Genomic DNA, 18,488 nt, shown 5'->3' with positions numbered 1-18,488 from the left:
CTGATCTTTTGGGTATCTTAAAACAAGACAAATTGCTATGTGGTAGGATTTGTTACTTTTGTTACATAGAGATTTAGTTACCTAAATACTTCAAAACTAAGCATTTTAAATGCATATAGATTTGTAGGTAAATCAACAATAGCTATGTCATAAAACTGTAAATTTTGAGACTTAGACATAACTCTAGAAGCTAAATATAAGATACACACCTGCTCTCTGACATTTGAAACCCACTGATCTAAACCAATGATTCTCAGTGAGGGGCAATTCTACAATCCAAAGGACATTTGACAATGTTTGGAAACTTTTTTTTTTTGAGATGGAGTCTCACTCTCTCACCCAGGCTGGAGTGCAGTGGCACAATCTCGGCTCAATGCAACTTCTGCCTCCCAAGTTCAAGCAATTCTCATGCCTCAGCCTCCTGAGTAGCTGAGATTACAGGCACCTGCCACCACACCTAGCTAATTTTTATATTTTTAGTAGAGATGGGTTTTTGCCATGTTGGCCAGGCTGGTCTCAAAGCTCCTGACCTCAGGTGATCCGCTCGCCTTGGCCTCCCAAAGTTCTGGAATTACAGGCGTGAGCCACTGTGCCCGGTCTCTGGAGACATTTTTAATTGTCCCAACTGCAGGAAGAGTGGGTGATGGTGCCAGATCTAGTGGGTGGGGGCAACAGATGGTAATAAACATCCTGTCATGCACAGGACAGCCCCCACAACAATTGTTTTCACCAAAATATCAATAGTACTGAGACTGAGATACCTCAAGGCTGGTTAGAAGGTGAGAGTCCAGCACAGCCTGGAGATTAAGAATCCAGCATGGACCGGGCGCAGTGACTTAGGCCTCTAATCCCAGCACTTTGGGAGGCTGAGGCGGGCAGATCACCTGAGGTCAGGAGTTTGAGACCAGTCTGGCCAATATGGTAAAACCCTGTCACTACAAAAAATACAAAAGATTAGCTGGGCGTGGTGGAGGGCACCTGTAATCCCAGCACTTTGGGAGGCTGAGGTGGGCAGATCACCTGAGGTCAGGAGTTTGAGACCAGTCTGGCCAATATGGTAAAACCCTGTCACTACAAAAAATACACAAATTTAGCTGGGCGTGGTGGCGGGCACCTGTAATCCCAGCTATTCAGGAGGCTGAGGCAGGAGAATTCCTTGAACCCGGGAGGCAGAGGCTGCCATGAGCTAAGATTGCACCACTGCACTCCAGCCTGGGCAACAGAGTGAGACTCTTTCTCAAAAAAAAAAAAAAAAAAAAAAAAGAAGAATCCAGCATGCCCAGGAATCCTCCTGACTATGGAGACACAGAGCCACACACACCAATCAACTCAGATAATGGACCCCGAACCCCCGATCGAGGACCGGCTATAAAACAAAAGCAATCGGCCAGGTGCAGTGGCTCATGCCTGTAATCCCAGCACTTTGGGAGGCCGAGGTGGGCAGATCACCTGAGGTCGGGAGTTCAAGACCTGCCTAACCAACATGGAGAAACCTGTCTCCACTAAAAATACAAAATAAGCCAGGCATGGTGGCACACGCCTGTAACCCTAGCTGCTTGGGAGTTTGAGGCAGGAGAATCGCTTGAATCCAGGAGGCGGAGGTTGCGGTGAGCCGAGATCGTGCCATTGCACTTCACCCAGGGCAACAAGGGCAAAACTCCATCTCAAAAAAAAAAAAAAAAAAAAAAAGCAATCATAACTGAAATCCAAGAGGAAGCAATCTGAGTGAGGCAACAGGAACAGACAGCAGTGCCCCAACAGGAGCAAGAAAGCCATAAGTGAAGGAACAGGCACCAACTACTGATGTTTTCTTTTTTTTTTAATCTAAATAACTGGGAAGTAAAAGAGGGACTTGAACATATATCTAAACATATTCAGATTTACAATGAAAGCAAGATGAAAAACACATACCCATTGGAAGTGCACAGTGTTGTCTTCAGAGACAAATTTCTCAACACTGAACTTGAACCCTTTCTTTAAAAAAGATTTCTCAAAAGCAGTGTACCTTCTTTAAGAACAGCAGAGTGAAAAAAAAAATTCTAAACCCATTTCTGTAGACAGTCTGTACTGGCTTAAAATAGCCCTGAGCAGAGAAAACATAACAACATGTACCTTACCTTGTACAGGGCCAGGAAGACATGCAAACTGGAGGTATTTCTTTTTAAATATTTATATAAAATATATCTGAATAATCTGTGACTCAAATATATAGTTACATTCTTTTAATCAAAGCATTTAGCATTATCACTACACTACCCCTGACAATAACAGCTAAGACTTACTCATGACTTACTATCTGCCAGACACTATTATGAAATATTTTGTATGTAATATCCCACTTAATTTTCAAAACAAAGCTACAATGTAGTTTTTTGTTATTATACTCATTTTACAGATGAAGAAAGTAAGGCACAGAGAAGTTAAATAACTTGGCCAAGGTTAAATGTTAGCAAATGCCATTTCAAAATTTAAATGTAGACACACTTACCTATTAACACAGAAAATGGGAGGCGTAAAATGTGAAGGCATTGAAAAAAGAAGCCATTCCTGAATTTAAGGCTAACTATATCACCACAAGCATCTCTCTAGAATATTAAAATGTAAAGCCCTACCCTGATGAATAAAGAAGTTGGCCATTCCCAGAGAACACAGAAAAAAGGAAGTGAGCATAAAGCCTTCCTGCATATACAGTGTTGCTGACACCACTTGTTCAGTTCTGCGGACAACCTGCATATGTCAGGTGTAAAGACAGATGCCACTTTCATTAAATCTCTGCAGCAAGAACACATAAATGGAACAATGCTTAAGAAACTCTAAGTGACAAGGTGCTAACAGCCTTTCCTTTGCTCCAGACGCTTTATTAACAAGCAACCCTGGACAGGAAAGATTGGACCAACTTCTTGCACCCAGGCTTTGCCAAGAAAGAGAGAGAGAAATATTGAACAGAGAAGACCCAACATATTCCCCACAGAGACCACTTCAGAGAGAGTAAAATGATAGACGGTTAAGTGCTATTTAAACTCCGAAAGTTTTTTTCTAGAATGGCAAACTGTTGAAAAGGAAATCGCTCCCAGAACTTTACAGTTAATTCACAAACAATGCATTTGGGGGAGATAAAATTCTGATAAGGAGCAAGATATCCCAGATGCTTGAAGAGAAACATCTGTACACCCGAGCCAAATATTTGACTACGTCACTCTGTGCAGCCTAGTTTTGATTATCAACAGCAAAGCAGTGACTGTGATTCAGTGAACAAAGTTGTACAAAATGTTTCCCCAAACTTCAACATTTGTGCTGTCCCAAGGATGACAGCAAATAATATAAATTGGACCAAGAGATTTAAAGGAAAAGGAGCTGGGGCTGGGCATGGTGGCCTGCGCCTGTAGTATCTCAGATACTCAGGAGGCAGAGATGGGAGGAGTGCTTGAGTCCAAGAGTTGGAGACCAGCCTGAGCAACACAGAGAGATACCACTTTTTAAAATGCTATAGATAGATAGATAGATAGTAGATAGATAGATAAGATAAGATAGATAGATGGATGGATAGATAGATAGATAGATAGGGGTAGATATTCTTTTTCTTCTTCTTTTTTTTTTTTTTTTTTTTTTTGAGGTGCAGTTTCGATCTTGTTGCCCAGATTGGAGTGCAATGGCACAATCTCGGCTCACCACAACCTCCACCTCCTGGGTTCAAGCGATTCTCCTGCCTCAGCCTCCCTAGTAGCTGGGATTGCAGGCATGCACCACCACGCCTGGCTACTTTTTTTATTTTTAGTAGAGACGGGGTTTCTCCATGTTGGTCAGGCTGGTCTCAAACTCCCAGCCTCAGGTGATCTGCCCACCTCGGCCTCCCAAAGTGCTGGGATTACAGGCATGAGCGACCACGCCCGGCTCAGAGGTAGATATTCTTATAAGAAAAGGAGCTGGAATACTCTAAGTGCCAAACTGAACTGCCCAAGACTTAGCAAAAAACAAAGCACAGCTGCTTCTCTTCAGGTCATGCCTATGACAGATAAGATCTCTTTTTAGTTGCTAGTGACAGCTGAATTAAGACAGATGGATTCAGGAAACCAAAAAATGGCCACTATAATATCCACTGGCGGCCGGGCGCGGTGACTCAAGCCTGTAATCCCAGCACTTTGGGAGGCCGAGACGGGCGGATCACGAGGTCAGGAGATCGAGACCATCCTGGCGAACACGGTGACACCCCGTCTCTACTAAAAAAATACAAAAAACTAGCCGGGCGAGGCGGGCGCCTGTAGTCCCAGCTACTCGGGAGGCTGAGGCAGGAGAATGGCGTAAACCCGGGGGGCGGAGCTTGCGGTGAGCTGAGATCCGGCCACTGCACTCTAGCCCGGGCGACAGAGCCAGACTCCGTCTCAAAAAAAAAAAAAAAAAAAAAAAAAAAAAAATCCACTGGCCTGGACTTCTCCTGGCCACACCTTAGCTCAGATTCTGCAAGTGAGTGTGGCTGTGACCCATAAGGTAGGGGAGTCAAGGCATCAAAGAGCAGAGAGACTGCCTTACAAGAACATTGCAAGGTTCTCAGTCACTTCCCCACATCTGGGCCTCTTTATTTTCCTTTTCTGTTCTACAGGGTAACTAAGAAAGTCTTCTGTGCTTGTTTTCTGAGACAGCCAGTAAGGAGGTCCCTGGGGAATATCATCCTATCTGCCAGTCTTGGAAGAAAAGACAGCCACAAGCAGCATGGTACACAATGGTAGCTTTGAAAGGACAGAGAAAGGCAGGCTGAACTCTGGAGGGCCTCAGCAAGGAGGACAGGGCTCCACAAGGAGCTCCTCATAGCAGAAAAGAGACCATAAGTCCTCATCACCTGGACACCCCTCTCCCAGGACAGGGAGACAGTGAAAGGGTCAGGAAACGGGGATAGTAAATAAGAATGGGAAGGACTACTCTGCAGCTTCTAGTGGAGTGGGGAAGGACCATGAGACTTAAGAAATTGTTAGCACTTTGGGAGGCCGAGACGGGTGGATCACGAGGTTAGGAGATCGAGACCATCCTGGCTAACATGGTGAAACCCCGTCTCTACTAAAAAATACAAAAAACTAGCCGGGCGAGGTGGCGGGCACCTGTAGTCCCAGCTACTCGGGAGGCTGAGGCAGGAGAATGGCGTAAACCCAGGAGGCGGAGCTTGCAGTGAGCTGAGATCCGGCCACTGCACTCCAGCCTGGGCAACACAGCGAGACTCCGTCTCAAAAAAAAAAAAAAAAAAAAAAGAAATTGTTGTTAGCTATACAGATGAAATTAACCGCCTTCAGAACTGTCCGGGAAGAAAAACAATGTCTCCTTTCATTATGATACTAAATTATCTTCTAAGACATTGGACTAGTTCTACATGCATATTAGCTTACGGTTCTTGTTAATTACATTTCATCTAATGAAAGTGCTATGCGCCTTATCATTTGCAAATCTACTCAAGCACCATTTATAAGAGCATTCAAAGACCCAAGGTAAGAAAGTCTCACAACAAGGGCAAAGATCTGAATCATATAATACAGGTTCACATCTACCTAGGGTTCAGCCAAGGAAAAAGCTATGGCTGATCTGCCAAGACAATGATACTTAGGAGCTGTGACTCTGAAAGCACAAGTGAAGTCATGAGACTTTCCCATTCCAGGAAACATACTGTAGTAGAAGAAAACACATCCACACAGGCAGATCTGAAAGAAACCTAAATTGCATGAAAAAGGTTTGCCTCAGAAGCTAGGGTCCAAGGAGCACTGGTCTAAGAAATACAAGGATATGAGCAAAGAGAACAAGCCATTTTGCCAAGTACACTCTTGTTTAAGACAATGAAATTGATGAGGTGGAGGATTTATTCTCTATTGAGACTTCCTGAACAACAATCAGGTGAAAAAATGCATCCTTCATAATGCCTATTAGGCAATGATGGCAATGATTCCACTTCCAGAAATTTATCCAAGAGAAATAAATATGAGGATATGGACATTTATAAGGCAAAATATTGGAAATAACCTAAATTATCTGACAATAAAGGACATGGTTAGATAAACTACCGTACTCCTCTACAGTGGATAAATGGAGTACAATGCTTTCTATTGTCCTAGAAAGCTTTGACCCCAAAAATTAAATTTTAAAAGTATATCACAAAATAGTAGAAGTCATGATTCCATTTTTTAAAATATATCATATATTTTTATGAAAGTTGGCACAAAAAATATGAAAAATACTGATTTTTTTCCAATGATTATATCTAAATTGATAGGATTAGGTGATGTTCGCTTTTTCTTTCCTATGTTTTATTATTGTTTTAGTAATGCAAATATCAGGGATACCTCCAAAATTTAAAAAACAACAAAACCTTTGTCCAAGCAATGTGTAGGTAGTATTCTTCACCAGGCAGGTTGCACTTAGATTGATGTTCTCCACCCTGTCTGGAGGAACACAGATGCTATGATACCATAGGCTCCATACCCTCTTCAAAAGGCACAATCCACAGGTGCCCATTAAAGACTCTGAGAAAGTTTGTTTAATTCAGTTCAAGGGTGTTTGCCAAGCATGTGTGATCCCCAAACACCAACAGTTGTTTAAAAGGTTCACAGACAAAGCTGGGTGATTCCAAAGCAAGATGATCAGAATAGTGATAAGTCTGAAAACAACGTCTTCCAAGGACTGAGACTCCAGGATGTGAGCCTATTTAGCCTGAGGACTATGAGATCAAAGAAAAGTATGATAACCTTCTTCAAATACCTGAACTGCACTCATGGGTAGGAGAGAGAAAAATTGTTCTGTGATATTCCGGTAGACTATGCAAGAAGAAATGGAGAGTGAGAAGCAGATCCCAGACCAAAAGAAGACAGGGCTTTTGGGAGCTTTTGCTTTTCTCATCACTGGAAATACTGAAGCAAAAAGTAGATACCTAGCTGTCAGAAGTGCTATAGAAGAAACTTCTCCTAGGTTAGGACACATGGTTAGATGGCTACCAAGAGTCCTCCAGCCCCAAGATCCTCAAACCAACAATCAATGAGGGCAAGGTCTGAATAAATTTCCCCAGAGTCTGTTTAAATCAATCTGTCTACACCAGATGCCATCTGGTGGATATACCTACTAAACCCAGTCAATATCCATAAATGTCTCCTGAGACTCCAGGGCCCAGGGATCAGCAGAAATAGACACATTTGCCTCCTTAGCAGGAACTAAACACATTTGGCTCAAACCCTTGCCAAAGGCTGGAGACGCTGTAAGTACAGCTCAGGACATGTGTAGTTGCCTGCTTCTACCTCTAAGAGGACGTCATGTGCATCTACACATATCTAAAGAAACCAAGATACTTGCTGGCCAATGTTCATCAAGTGATAATGCTTCAAAAAAAGAAACACCTTGGGTTGGGTACAGTGGTTCACACCCATAATTCCAGCACTTTGGCAGGCCGAGGCAGGTGGATGACTTGAGCTCAGGAGTTCAAGACCAGTCTGGGCAACATGGTGAAACCCCATCTCTACAAAAAATATAAAAATAAGCCAGGTGGGGCAGCCCATGCCTGTAGTCTTAGCCACTTGGGAGGCTGAGGTGATAGGATCACTTGAGCCTGGGTGGCATAGGATGCAATGAGTTGAGATCATGCCACCGCACACCAGCCTGGGTGACAAAGTGAGGCCCTGTCGAAGGGGAAGGGGAAGGGGAAGGGGAAAGGGAAGGGAAGGGAAGACCAGCTCACGTATGTAACCTCACCACTTGGGAAGGCTAAGGTGGAAGAACCATTTGAGCCCAGGAGTTTAAGACCGGCCTGGGCAACAAAATGAGACCCCATCTCTACAAAAAAAAAAAATAATAAGCAGGGTGGCATGTGATTGTAGTCCCAGCTCCCAAGAGGCTGACACAGGAGGATCTCTTGAGCCCAGGATATCGAGGCTGCAGTGAGCTGTGTTTGAACCACTGCACTCCAGCTTGGATGAAAGAGCGAGACACTGTCTCAAAAATAAATAAATAAGAAAAACCTTCTCCTAAGAAACAAGATGAGGAAAATAACCCAGTGAATGAAAGTGAACACTCTTTTACCTACTGCTACTACTACTACTGCTATAAAACACACACACACACACACACACACACACACACACACACACACGCCAAGCATCCTTCTTTCCCCTCTTTGCCCCTCTTTCCTCAAAGAGCTGGGGAAAGTGGTCTACTGAGAGAGAAAAAAATAAAGAAAACACAGTAACGTACAGATTTCGACAATGATATATCCCGTATATACCAGTCCAAATTCTTATACTCTATTTAAAACAAAAAATAAAAGCATTTTACAAAGCAGAGGGGATAAAAGAGGGAACAAAAATCTTTTATCGTTCAGATTGTAGCTTCATTTTTAATCTATGTTAACAAAGATATTAAGAGTGTTTCCAATGAAATGAAACCTAAAATTGTTACAGTAACCTTTTACTAAAGTCTTTATTTTCTCTGTAACTATTTTATAACTATGAAAAAAGAAAAGATCTCCTTATTCATTACATATTTTGATTAGATTTCCTGGCTCCTTAATGTCCACAATGTCCCTTTCATGCTACTCTCCTACTTCCCCTCCTCACTTACCTTCCTCCCCTCTCAGGGTATACCTAACTGCTCTGGTCCAAGGGTGGCTAAATCCCAGAGACTGGAAAAAGAGTATCTTTTTAGAACAATGAAAAGTTACACCGAGCCTGGTATATGTTCAACTGGCTTCCTTGCCCAAGGTCATTTGACTCGTCTATCCTAACTACAGTAGAAACTGGGGCAGTTGCAGATGAGGAGAGAGTAGAACGTAAATACAGCTCAGGTAACAAGTTCAAGTCAGCCAGAACTGCCTCCTGAAAATGCATGCCCAGGGCCAAAGTCTGCCCCCAGCCCCTGCCCAGAGATTAGTGGAAACAGGTAGGAACTGACTCCAGTGTTCAGTTCAGGTAAATTGTGAAGTGCTCAAATATGGATTCTTTTATTTTGAAGTTCCCAGAATTTTTGCCAGGATCCTTGGCAACAATGCATGTTCTCTGATAACTCACTCCCAAAGACCGTTTCAATGTTGTTGCTGTTTTCTAAAGCTCAATTTTCTAGAGCCATGTAACTTCACCCAGGTGCTTTGAAAATCACCTATGCACAGAATTGTAAGTGATCCTTAAAAGTTGAGACTCCTAATGGTACCACAAAGGGAACTGTTCAAATTACTCAACAACTGGTACAAGAGCCTCTCACAGAGGGATATAAACCTGGGGGCCTAGAAAAATGATTTTCTGACAGCATTCTTCAGAAGACATTGCAGTCTACAAACATTTTATATGAATTTGGCTTATGTCTATTTTAACTACTGGAATAAAACACCAACACGCACACACTCAGATGTGTTACACCAAATTTTACATATCAGAGAACAACTACGAGGTATATTGTGCTGCCAGGATAACCCACTTTTGTGCAGATCTCAGAATGAAGCTTCCCCTGCCATCTCTATTTACTTGGAAAGCATCCTGAGATTGCAAGACTAGCTATTTTAGAAACTGTGATATCTGTACTGCTTAACTGGTGAATCGGGAGTCTCTCTATTCCACTGCAACCAGAGCAAAAACCAAATCTCCCCTTCTATTTCTAATTTGTGTTCATTAAAACAGCCTCACGGAAATCAGTGATTAGGTTTACACTATTATAAGTTTAACTATGAACTCACAAAATATAATCCCAAAACATTACTACATTATGGGTTCCATGAAAAAAAAAAAAAGTTTTAAACAGGCACTAAGTCTGAAAACCATTGGCCAAGGCTGATGTTGCCTTAAAGAAGCTGAACACAAATTTCAGCATGAATATTTGTCTGAAAAGTGACTATGGCACAGGTCATGCTGCTGAATCAAGTTAGGTACTAGAGACTGGCAAACTAGAAAAGCATTAAGCAGACTGGCCATGCAAAATGAGTATGGCCTACTGAAAAAGAACAATAGTTTCCATATTGCAGAATATCTGAGATTGAAAATGATTTGTGACTGATTAAGTAGGCCAAATACCTCCAAAACTTCTATATGAGAGGTACTTTTTTTTCATGTCCTCTTAAAAAAAAGCAGGTAGAATAGAGTTTATACTTTACGTTAATGAAAGACAGCACTGCCACCAAAATATTTTAGGGATACATGTTGCCCAAAATAATACCCCTATACCTTTCAACATTTTTTTAAGTTAACTTACAGTTATTCCAATCCAGCCTAATTAAGATGTTCAAAAGCCATAAATAGCCAAGGGAAAAAAAATATATATATATATGTTAAAGGGATTTCAGGCCTGGCGCATTGGTTCACACCTATAATCCCAGCACTTTGGGAGGCCGAGGTGGGAGAATCGCTTGAGCCCAGAAGTTCAAGACCAGCCTGGGCAAAACAATGAGATTGTCTCTAAATAAATAAATAAACAAATAATAATAAAAAAAATTTAATTAGGCAGGCATGGTGGCATGCGCCTGTAGTCCCAGCTACTCGAAAGGGTGAACTGGGCAAGGCTCAATTCAAGTGATTGCAAGAGGCAATCACTTGAGCAAGGCTCGTGACTGTGATTGTACCACTGCACTCCAGCTTAAGCAACACAGTGAGACCCTGTCTCAAAAAAAGGTGGGGGGGATGGATTTCAGATTAACTTTTCAAAAGAAAACAAATGGACAACAGATGGGTAGTTTTAAAGAGAATAGGTAAACAAAACAAAACAGTTCGATTTATATGCCACTTCCCCTACCCGCTCAGTTTAAGAAGAAAGGAAGTCCTGCTTCTGACCCATTTTATGAAGGGTGTGGAAGAACAAGGGGTTGGCAAAGATGATGTAACCCAAATTCCAAATCAAACAGAAAAAACCAAAGTGGAGACTAGGAATGACTTTCCATACCCTTTAAGTCCACCATCCTGGAGAGAGGAGCGCTACATTCCTCTCCCCCAAACAGGCAACAGCAGAACTGTGGGTAACAAGAGGTCATCAGGGTTCTTGCTCCCTCCGGACATTGTTTTTCCTTCAACTAGTAGTTCTCAAAAAAAAAAAAAAAAAAAAAAAAAAAAAAAAAAAAAATCCCAGCACTTTGGGAGGCCAGGGCAGAAAGCTTGCTTGAACCCAGGAGTTCAAGAGCAGCCTGGGCAACGTGGTGAAACCCATCTCTACAAAAAATACAAAAATTAGCCAGGTGTGGTGGCACACGCCTGTAGTCCCAGCTACTTGGGAGGCTGAGGCAGGAGGATCACTGAAGCCTGGGATACTGAGGCTGCAGTGAGCTGTGTTCGTACTCCAGCTTAGGTGATAAAGTAAGACCCTATCTCAGAAAAAAAAAGTCCAGACAATGCCAAATGCTGCCAAGGATTTGGAGAAACTAGATCACTCATACATTGCTGGTAGAACCATATAATGGTACAGCCACTCTGAGAAACAGTTTGCCAGTTTCTTATAAAAGTAAACATGCAATTCCCATGCAAACCAGCAATTGCACTCCTTGGCATTTATCACAGAGCAAGGAAAGTATGTTCACTCAAAAATCCATACACAAATGTTTACATCAGTTTTATTCCTAATAGCCCAAAACTGGAAACAACTCTGATGTCCATCAACTAGCCAATGGGTAAACCAAACGTGGTACATCCATACCATGAAGTACTCCTTAGCTAAACTGATACAACTTGGATGAAGGTACAGGGAATTATGCTGAGCAAGAACAACCAATCCCAAAAAGGCATATACTATATGAGTACATTTATATAATGTTCTTAAAATGACAAATTTACAGAAATGGAGAACAGATTAGTGGCTACCAGGGATCAGAGAAGTGGTGAATGCTAGGTATGGCTATAAAAAGGCAATGTTAGGGGTCCTTGTGGTGGGGGAAATCTGCAGTTTACAGTATCAATCAATGTCAGTATCCTGGTTTTGACATTATACTATTTTGCAAAAAGGGAAAACTAAATGAAGGGCATAAGATAACCTCTCTGTATTATCTGATATAACTGCAGACAAATCTACAATTATTTAAAAATGAAAAAGTTTAATTTTAAAAAATACATGAGTTAAAATACATTTTTTACACTCCAAGAACTATAAAAAATTGGGTAAAGATTTATCAAATGGGAGAAGGGAATAAGAGTCAAAGAAACACGGAATCACTTTCTAATGACATCCCCTAAAGACAACAGAGAAAGGTATTTCAACAACATATGACATGTCAAGTCAATGTAGCCCAGAGTGGAACTATTCACAACATAGATTTTAAAAAACATGGGCTAAAGGACCATTCCTCAGGAGAATGATGGATAGCCTATTCAAGCCTGTTCTATCGTTTCTTAACTGTCCCAAGAGGCATCATCTCTGGCCTGTTCCTTCTTAGCCCATGGTCATTAGGGTCTCTGGCCAAATAAGTTTGGAAAAAACAGCATACTTTATCCAATTCTTAGAAATTTACAATGCACAGGGGTATATTAATGGCTCTGAAAACTCATGCAGTAAAGAAACTGATTTATCTTTAACACTCTGATTGCCAAATTTATTTGAGTATAGAACACTCTTGCCCAGAACATCTAGCATTTCTGATTTCTTTTGAGGAGAGCATACCTTAGGAATTTTAGATCCAGCCTGTTGCCCTCTATCCTGTTAATAAGGTGCCACAAATTATGAATAAACCCTCTTGGCCTTATGGTGAACTGACCTCAACCTGTCAATGGAGGCAGCGGACACTTGGGCTTCAGAAGGATCGGCATTTTCTGCACCATGGAGAAAACAGAATGAAGCACCCCTTTGTTCCTCTTGCCTTATCATTTTTTGGGTGTGTGCTGCATGCAGCCACTGTGCTATGCAGTATTTAAATAAATTCCACTTAATATGCAAAGCAACCACATACCAATAGATACTGTTATAACATAGGTTTCATTAGAGAAAAAAAAGAAAACTGATTCTTAACATTGTCATAAAGTTGCTGAGCAACAGTGTGAACCCCGGGTTAACAGCCCTTAACCACTGAGCCTTAATATTTCATTACATACAGGTGGCAAGAAGAGACCTGTTTAACCAGTCCCAACTTTCACCTGATATCCCAACTGCAAAGACAGGACTCAGGCTTTACACCTACCCATTCTCTACCCTGCATATGCCTTACCCCAGCTGTACCTTAGTATGTTTCTCTAACATAAGCTCTCTCAGGCTTCCAGGCATATTCTGTTCCCTTTGTCCAGAATATGTCTCCACTCTCTTCCCCTGGCTAACTCCTACTCATCCAGTGAATGCCAGCGTAAGCTTATCTTCCTTCTGAAGTCTTCCCTGATTCTCAGGCCTGAGTTGGGAGTTCCTCTCCATGCTCCTGAAGGCCCGATTCATCCACCCATAGCACATCTCAAACCACTGCCTGGCTACATGTTTATCTCCCCAACTAGATTGTAAGCTTGGAGTCCTATGAAGTCAAAGACTAGGACTATTTTGTATATACCATGTGCCTGGGACACAGCAGGTACTCAATAAATATTAAACTAGCGTATAAATCAGTCAATCAAAGACAGAGAGACCCTAAAGTCCAAATCTCCCCTATCATTGTTTGAAGTCAGCAACCATGGAACAAAGTAATGGCTGCTTTCTTTTTGACCACAGAGGCAAAGCAGATAGGCTCTGAATGAGGCAGAGCTGGGTTGGAATCCCAGCTGTTATTAACTAGCCAAATGATGTGAAGCAATTTACTTTGGCCTCTCCAAATCTCAATTTCCTCATCTGTAAAATGCAGATGTAAAAAGTGCCTACCTCATAGCGTTGTAGTGGGGATATAACAAGGCAATGCATCATTAAGTACTCAGCATAGTCTGTAGCACTTGGCCAGGGTTTAATAAATATTAGCTATTATGATCATGGCTGGTCTGAGTGTAGGGGTGTTTACAACTAATTGATCACAACTCATTATAGATTTCTTTGCTCTTCCTCCACTCCCACTGCTTCACTTGACTAGCCTTCAAAAACAGATTTTTAGAAATATTAGCTATTATGATTATAGAAAGATGAAGATAAGCCCTCTACAAAAGACAAGCTAGAAATAGTATACAGTCTCAAGTATAAGAAGAAAGAACCACGTAACATACAGCACACTCCTACTTTTATAAGAAGAAAAGGAATGAATAGTGGGCAATGGGGAAAGGTAACAAAAGCACAACTCAAAAAAGCATATTGTAGATATTCAGCCAACTCATTTACGAACCATTTTAGTATGCTAACAATGGATTAAGCAATTAAATTTCTCTAAACTCAGACTCAGAAATCCACAACTTTGAGATTACTTCATACATCTTCTTGTTCTAACTTGAAGCCTGTCAAAGAAAGCCAGACCTTGAGTATTTCTGTTAATAATTCCTGCCCATGCAAGTAAGTAACAGCCACAATGAGTTCCGATCATGCTCCTAGAAACTGCTTATATTCCATATTTGAGGAGATAAATGCTTAAACTCAAATACATTTTTAATTTGGTTACAACTTCAATCAATTCCAGCTGTTAGATGAGGCCAAAAAACTTACAATTAAGTACTAATCATAACTATTTTTAAATAGTGCTAATAGGAGATAAATGCTTAAACTCAAATACATATGGCGCGAACCCGGGAGGCGGAGCTTGCAGTGAGCTGAGATCCGGCCACTGCACTCCAGCCCGGGCGACAGAGCGAGACTCCGTCTCAAAAAAAAAAAAAAAAAAAAAAACTCAAATACATTTTTAATTTGGTTACAACTTCAATCAATTCCAGCTGTTAGATGAGGCCAAAAAACTTACAATTAAGTACTAATCATAACTATTTTTAAATAGTGCTAATTTTATATTGGACATTTAAATTTGTCTTTGAAATTTTAACATGGTAAATTGCACTCATGACATGGGTTTGTTCTTAGCATAATAATCATTTCCATATCAAATAATACCAAGTCCCAATTTTTTAGACTGTCATAGCAACCACTACCTGATATTTAAGTTGTAGAGAAGTTGATTCATCTTATAAAATTACTACATTATTAGAAACTTACTTTAAATTTATAAAAAAGCAAATGACAGAAACAATATTTCTTCTCTACACTACCACTTCCAAAACAATAACACAATCATTGTTGAACAACATCAAGAAAAACATAAGGAAATTTCATGTTTACTGAAGCTAAATAAAACAGAACAATGGCACCACTCATTTCTTCTATTGATAACTTAATCACGCAGTTTACATAAGCACATTTTGTTGCTGGGCAAAAGCCACTCAAGTTTTCCCACTTCAATGCCTTTACCATCCCGACTTGTGTATACAGACAACATAGAAATAGAAGTCATCCATCACGAGCATAATCCTTACTAACAAGAAAAGACAGTCACATATCCCGGGGTTAGATATTTTAGAAGATTCTCAAGACAGATGTGATCAGAAAGACGCTTCAAATTCTTTGGCAACTTTGAAGAAATGGAATATTAAAAATATTCTTTTTCAGCCAGGCACAGTGGCTCATGCCTGTAATCCCAGCACTTTGGGAGGCTGAGGCAGGCACATCGCTTGAGTCCAGGAATTTGAGACCAGCCTCAGGAATATAGGGAGACCCTGTCTCTACAAAAAATATAATTAGCCAGGCATGGTGGCTCACACCTGTAGTCCCAGCTACTCAGAAGGCTGAGGTGGGAGGATCACTTGAGGTAGAGGTAGAGGCTGCAATGAGCCGAGATCAGGCCACTGTACTCCAGCCCGGGCAACAGACTGAAATCCTGTCTCAAAAAACTTCAAAAAATTAAAAAATTATTCTCTTTCAATAACATATACCTGAGATTTGTTTTAAAATTCTCCAGAGGCAAAAAAAAAAAAAAAAAGAAAAGAAAAGAAAACACCACCAACCACCACCACCACCACCACCACCACCACCATGGGGAAGATATTTAGTATTAGTAAAATGCTGAAAATGGTTGAAGCTGGGAAGGACAGGTACACAGGGTTCGATATATTATTCTCTGTTTTTTGCATATGTTTGAAAATATCCATGTTAAAAAGTTAAACAATACTCTCTCCATCAAAATATTCTTTCTACCTAAGCTTAAATTTAGATTTGCCACAATCTCAACCTAGAAACCATTAAAATACCACAAAATGTTTTCACCTCTCTAAAGGTACAACTCTGTCACTGACACCTCTCTAAGAAGTTTTCTGCAGCAGGGCCCAATCCCTCAGCCCCTCAGCGTCTCCTCTCACAAACTGGAGGGAACCCCAAGTCTAACCGCAACACTAGCAGGTGCTGCCTTCAGCAGGAGTTTCCCTCCAAAGCACCAACATCCTATGTAAAACGACAATGCTTTGTTAGCTCATCACCCCTTAGATGGACTCACATATAACATCTGAGAAAATCTAATTAAACTAACATGAGATGAACTTTTTAAACTCCTCCATAAGACTTTATGAATAAAGTCATAGGATCAGCCACTACACACAAAATTTAAAAGTTCCATTTAACATCAAACTCTGAATATTATGAAAACAGACTCTAAGAGATTATCTAAATATAGGGGGGAATTACAATTTTCAAAAATACAATCTAAAAGCCTTTGATCTTTAAAATTCAAATTACCCTATTTTTAACTTTTGACAAAGAAATATTCCAATTAACCTAAGACAAAATGGTCATCAGAACTTTTGAACAATATATAAAACACAGAAGTAATGCTGCATGAAAAATAAGTAATCTAAACAATGAAAAGACACTTTCATTTCTAGACATTTTAATAAAAATAAACAGTAATACTTACCAGCACTTTGTTTTCAACTTTGTCTCCCTTAACTTCCAACTTTACTTTCTTCTTCACTGAAATTTTTATCTTTCTGCCAATAACATCCTTTATGCTTTCTGAAAAAAAGGAACAGTTTCATTATGTTATTAGTAAGAAAAAAAGCATTGGGGAGGAGTAAACATTTGGAGGAGTATATTTGGTTGTTTTTACTGTTGTTGTTTGCCTGGTTTTTTTTGTTTTTGTTTTTGTTTTGAGACAGAATCTCACTCTGTCACCCAGGTTGGAGTGCAATGGCGAGATCTTGGCTCACTGCAACCTCCGCCTCCTGGGTTCAAGTGATTCTCCTGTCTCAGCTTCCCAAATAGCTGGGACTACAGGCACGCACTACCATGTCCAGCTAATTTTTGTATTTAGTACAGACGGGGTTTTACCATGTTGGTCAGGCTGGTCTTGAACTCCTGACCTCAAGTGATCCGCCTGCCTTGGCCTCCCAAAGTGCTGTGATTACAGGCATGAGTTACCGTGCCTGTTTGTCTTTTTTTACCTGTTTTGACAAGTTGGATGGTTATCACCCATCAAGTATTTAATAAACACCTACTTTGTACCTCATACTGTATATTGATATGCTGAGGCAAACATAAAAGCATGACATAATACCAGCCCATGCAAGGCATGACATAATCTTGTTTGGAAAATAAGATACAAGAAAAAACAAAAAACAGCAAACAGTGAAGTCGGACAGTATGATGAAACACTACATTGCATGCAGAACACAACAGGAATTCATAAACTCCCTCTGCCCTTGGCTGGTTACCTCTGGGGCCCAGCAGCCTCTGGGTTCACCATAGTGTCAAACAAATATTAGCACTCTCTATGAGTAAGTCTTGACATGATGGTTGGGGAATACTGCAAAACGAAACAGAACTGGGCCGGGCACGTTGGCTCACATTTGTAATCCCAGCACTTTGGGAGGCTGAGGAAGGTGGATCACTTGAGGCCAGGAGTTCGAGACCAGCCTGGCCAACATAGAGAAACCCCGCCTCTACTAAAAAACAAAAAAATAATTAGTCAGGTGTGGTGGTGCGTGCCTGTAATCCCAGCTACTCCAGAGGCTGAAGCATGAGAATTGTTTGAACCCGGGAGGTAGAGGTTGCAGTGAGCTGAGATGATGCCACTGCATTCCAGCCTGAGTGACAGGGTGAGACTCTGTCTCAAAAAAATAAAAATAAACCAGAACTATACCAAATGATTTAGCCAAAGAAAGGCACTCCCAGCCATCTGTCCTTCCAAAATCATCACAGCACAATACCCCCAAGAAGTAGTCAAAGGCAATAGAAGAAGAAATCTGGAGACTTGACATTTCAGATGGTGGTGGAAAAGTCTTCCTAGGGCTCCCATGAGCACCTCAAAATGAACATGTCTGAAATCAAACTCATTATCTCCTACTCTGGACACTAATGATGCTGGAAACTGCTTATCTCCAACTCCTTTCAGACAGCAAGTCAGTCTCCTAAAATCTACCTCCTCCACAGCTCCTGACCACCTAGGCATGAGTGCAGTAAGGGCCTCAGAATCTCTCACCAAGACTAAGTCCATGACCTCTAACCCATCAGCCCACCATCACCTCCATAATCACATTGACTCTTCCAAAACTGCGAGACTCATCATGTCTCTCCCAGTCTATGAGTTGCAGTCATTTTTGAATAAACCCAAAACGCATAGCATGCCATTCAAGGTCTTTCACATT

General features: G+C 41.0%; 2 protein-coding genes across 15 annotated transcripts in view; one reads left to right on the top strand and one right to left on the bottom strand.

Moving 5' to 3' along the window:
• LOC126952976 (cytidine monophosphate-N-acetylneuraminic acid hydroxylase) overlaps window positions 1-18,488 on the top strand; it is a 352,378-nt gene that overhangs the window by 150,821 nt on the left and 183,069 nt on the right. The gene's annotated exons all lie outside the window — the stretch shown is intronic.
• The window catches only part of CARMIL1 (capping protein regulator and myosin 1 linker 1), a 343,419-nt gene that overhangs the window by 320,850 nt on the left and 4,081 nt on the right, over window positions 1-18,488 (bottom strand). For all 10 annotated transcript variants that reach the window (XM_050788179.1, XM_050788180.1, XM_050788185.1 and 7 more), the window contains exon 2: window positions 16,760-16,857. In XM_050788179.1, the coding sequence (XP_050644136.1) occupies window positions 16,760-16,857 (98 nt within the window). The remainder of the gene's footprint in view (window positions 1-16,759; window positions 16,858-18,488) is intronic.

This window comes from Macaca thibetana, chromosome 4, assembly GCF_024542745.1.
Source record: "Macaca thibetana thibetana isolate TM-01 chromosome 4, ASM2454274v1, whole genome shotgun sequence".
Taxonomy (NCBI): Eukaryota; Metazoa; Chordata; class Mammalia; order Primates; family Cercopithecidae; genus Macaca; species Macaca thibetana.
This window is presented reverse-complemented; position numbering and strand designations above follow the sequence as displayed.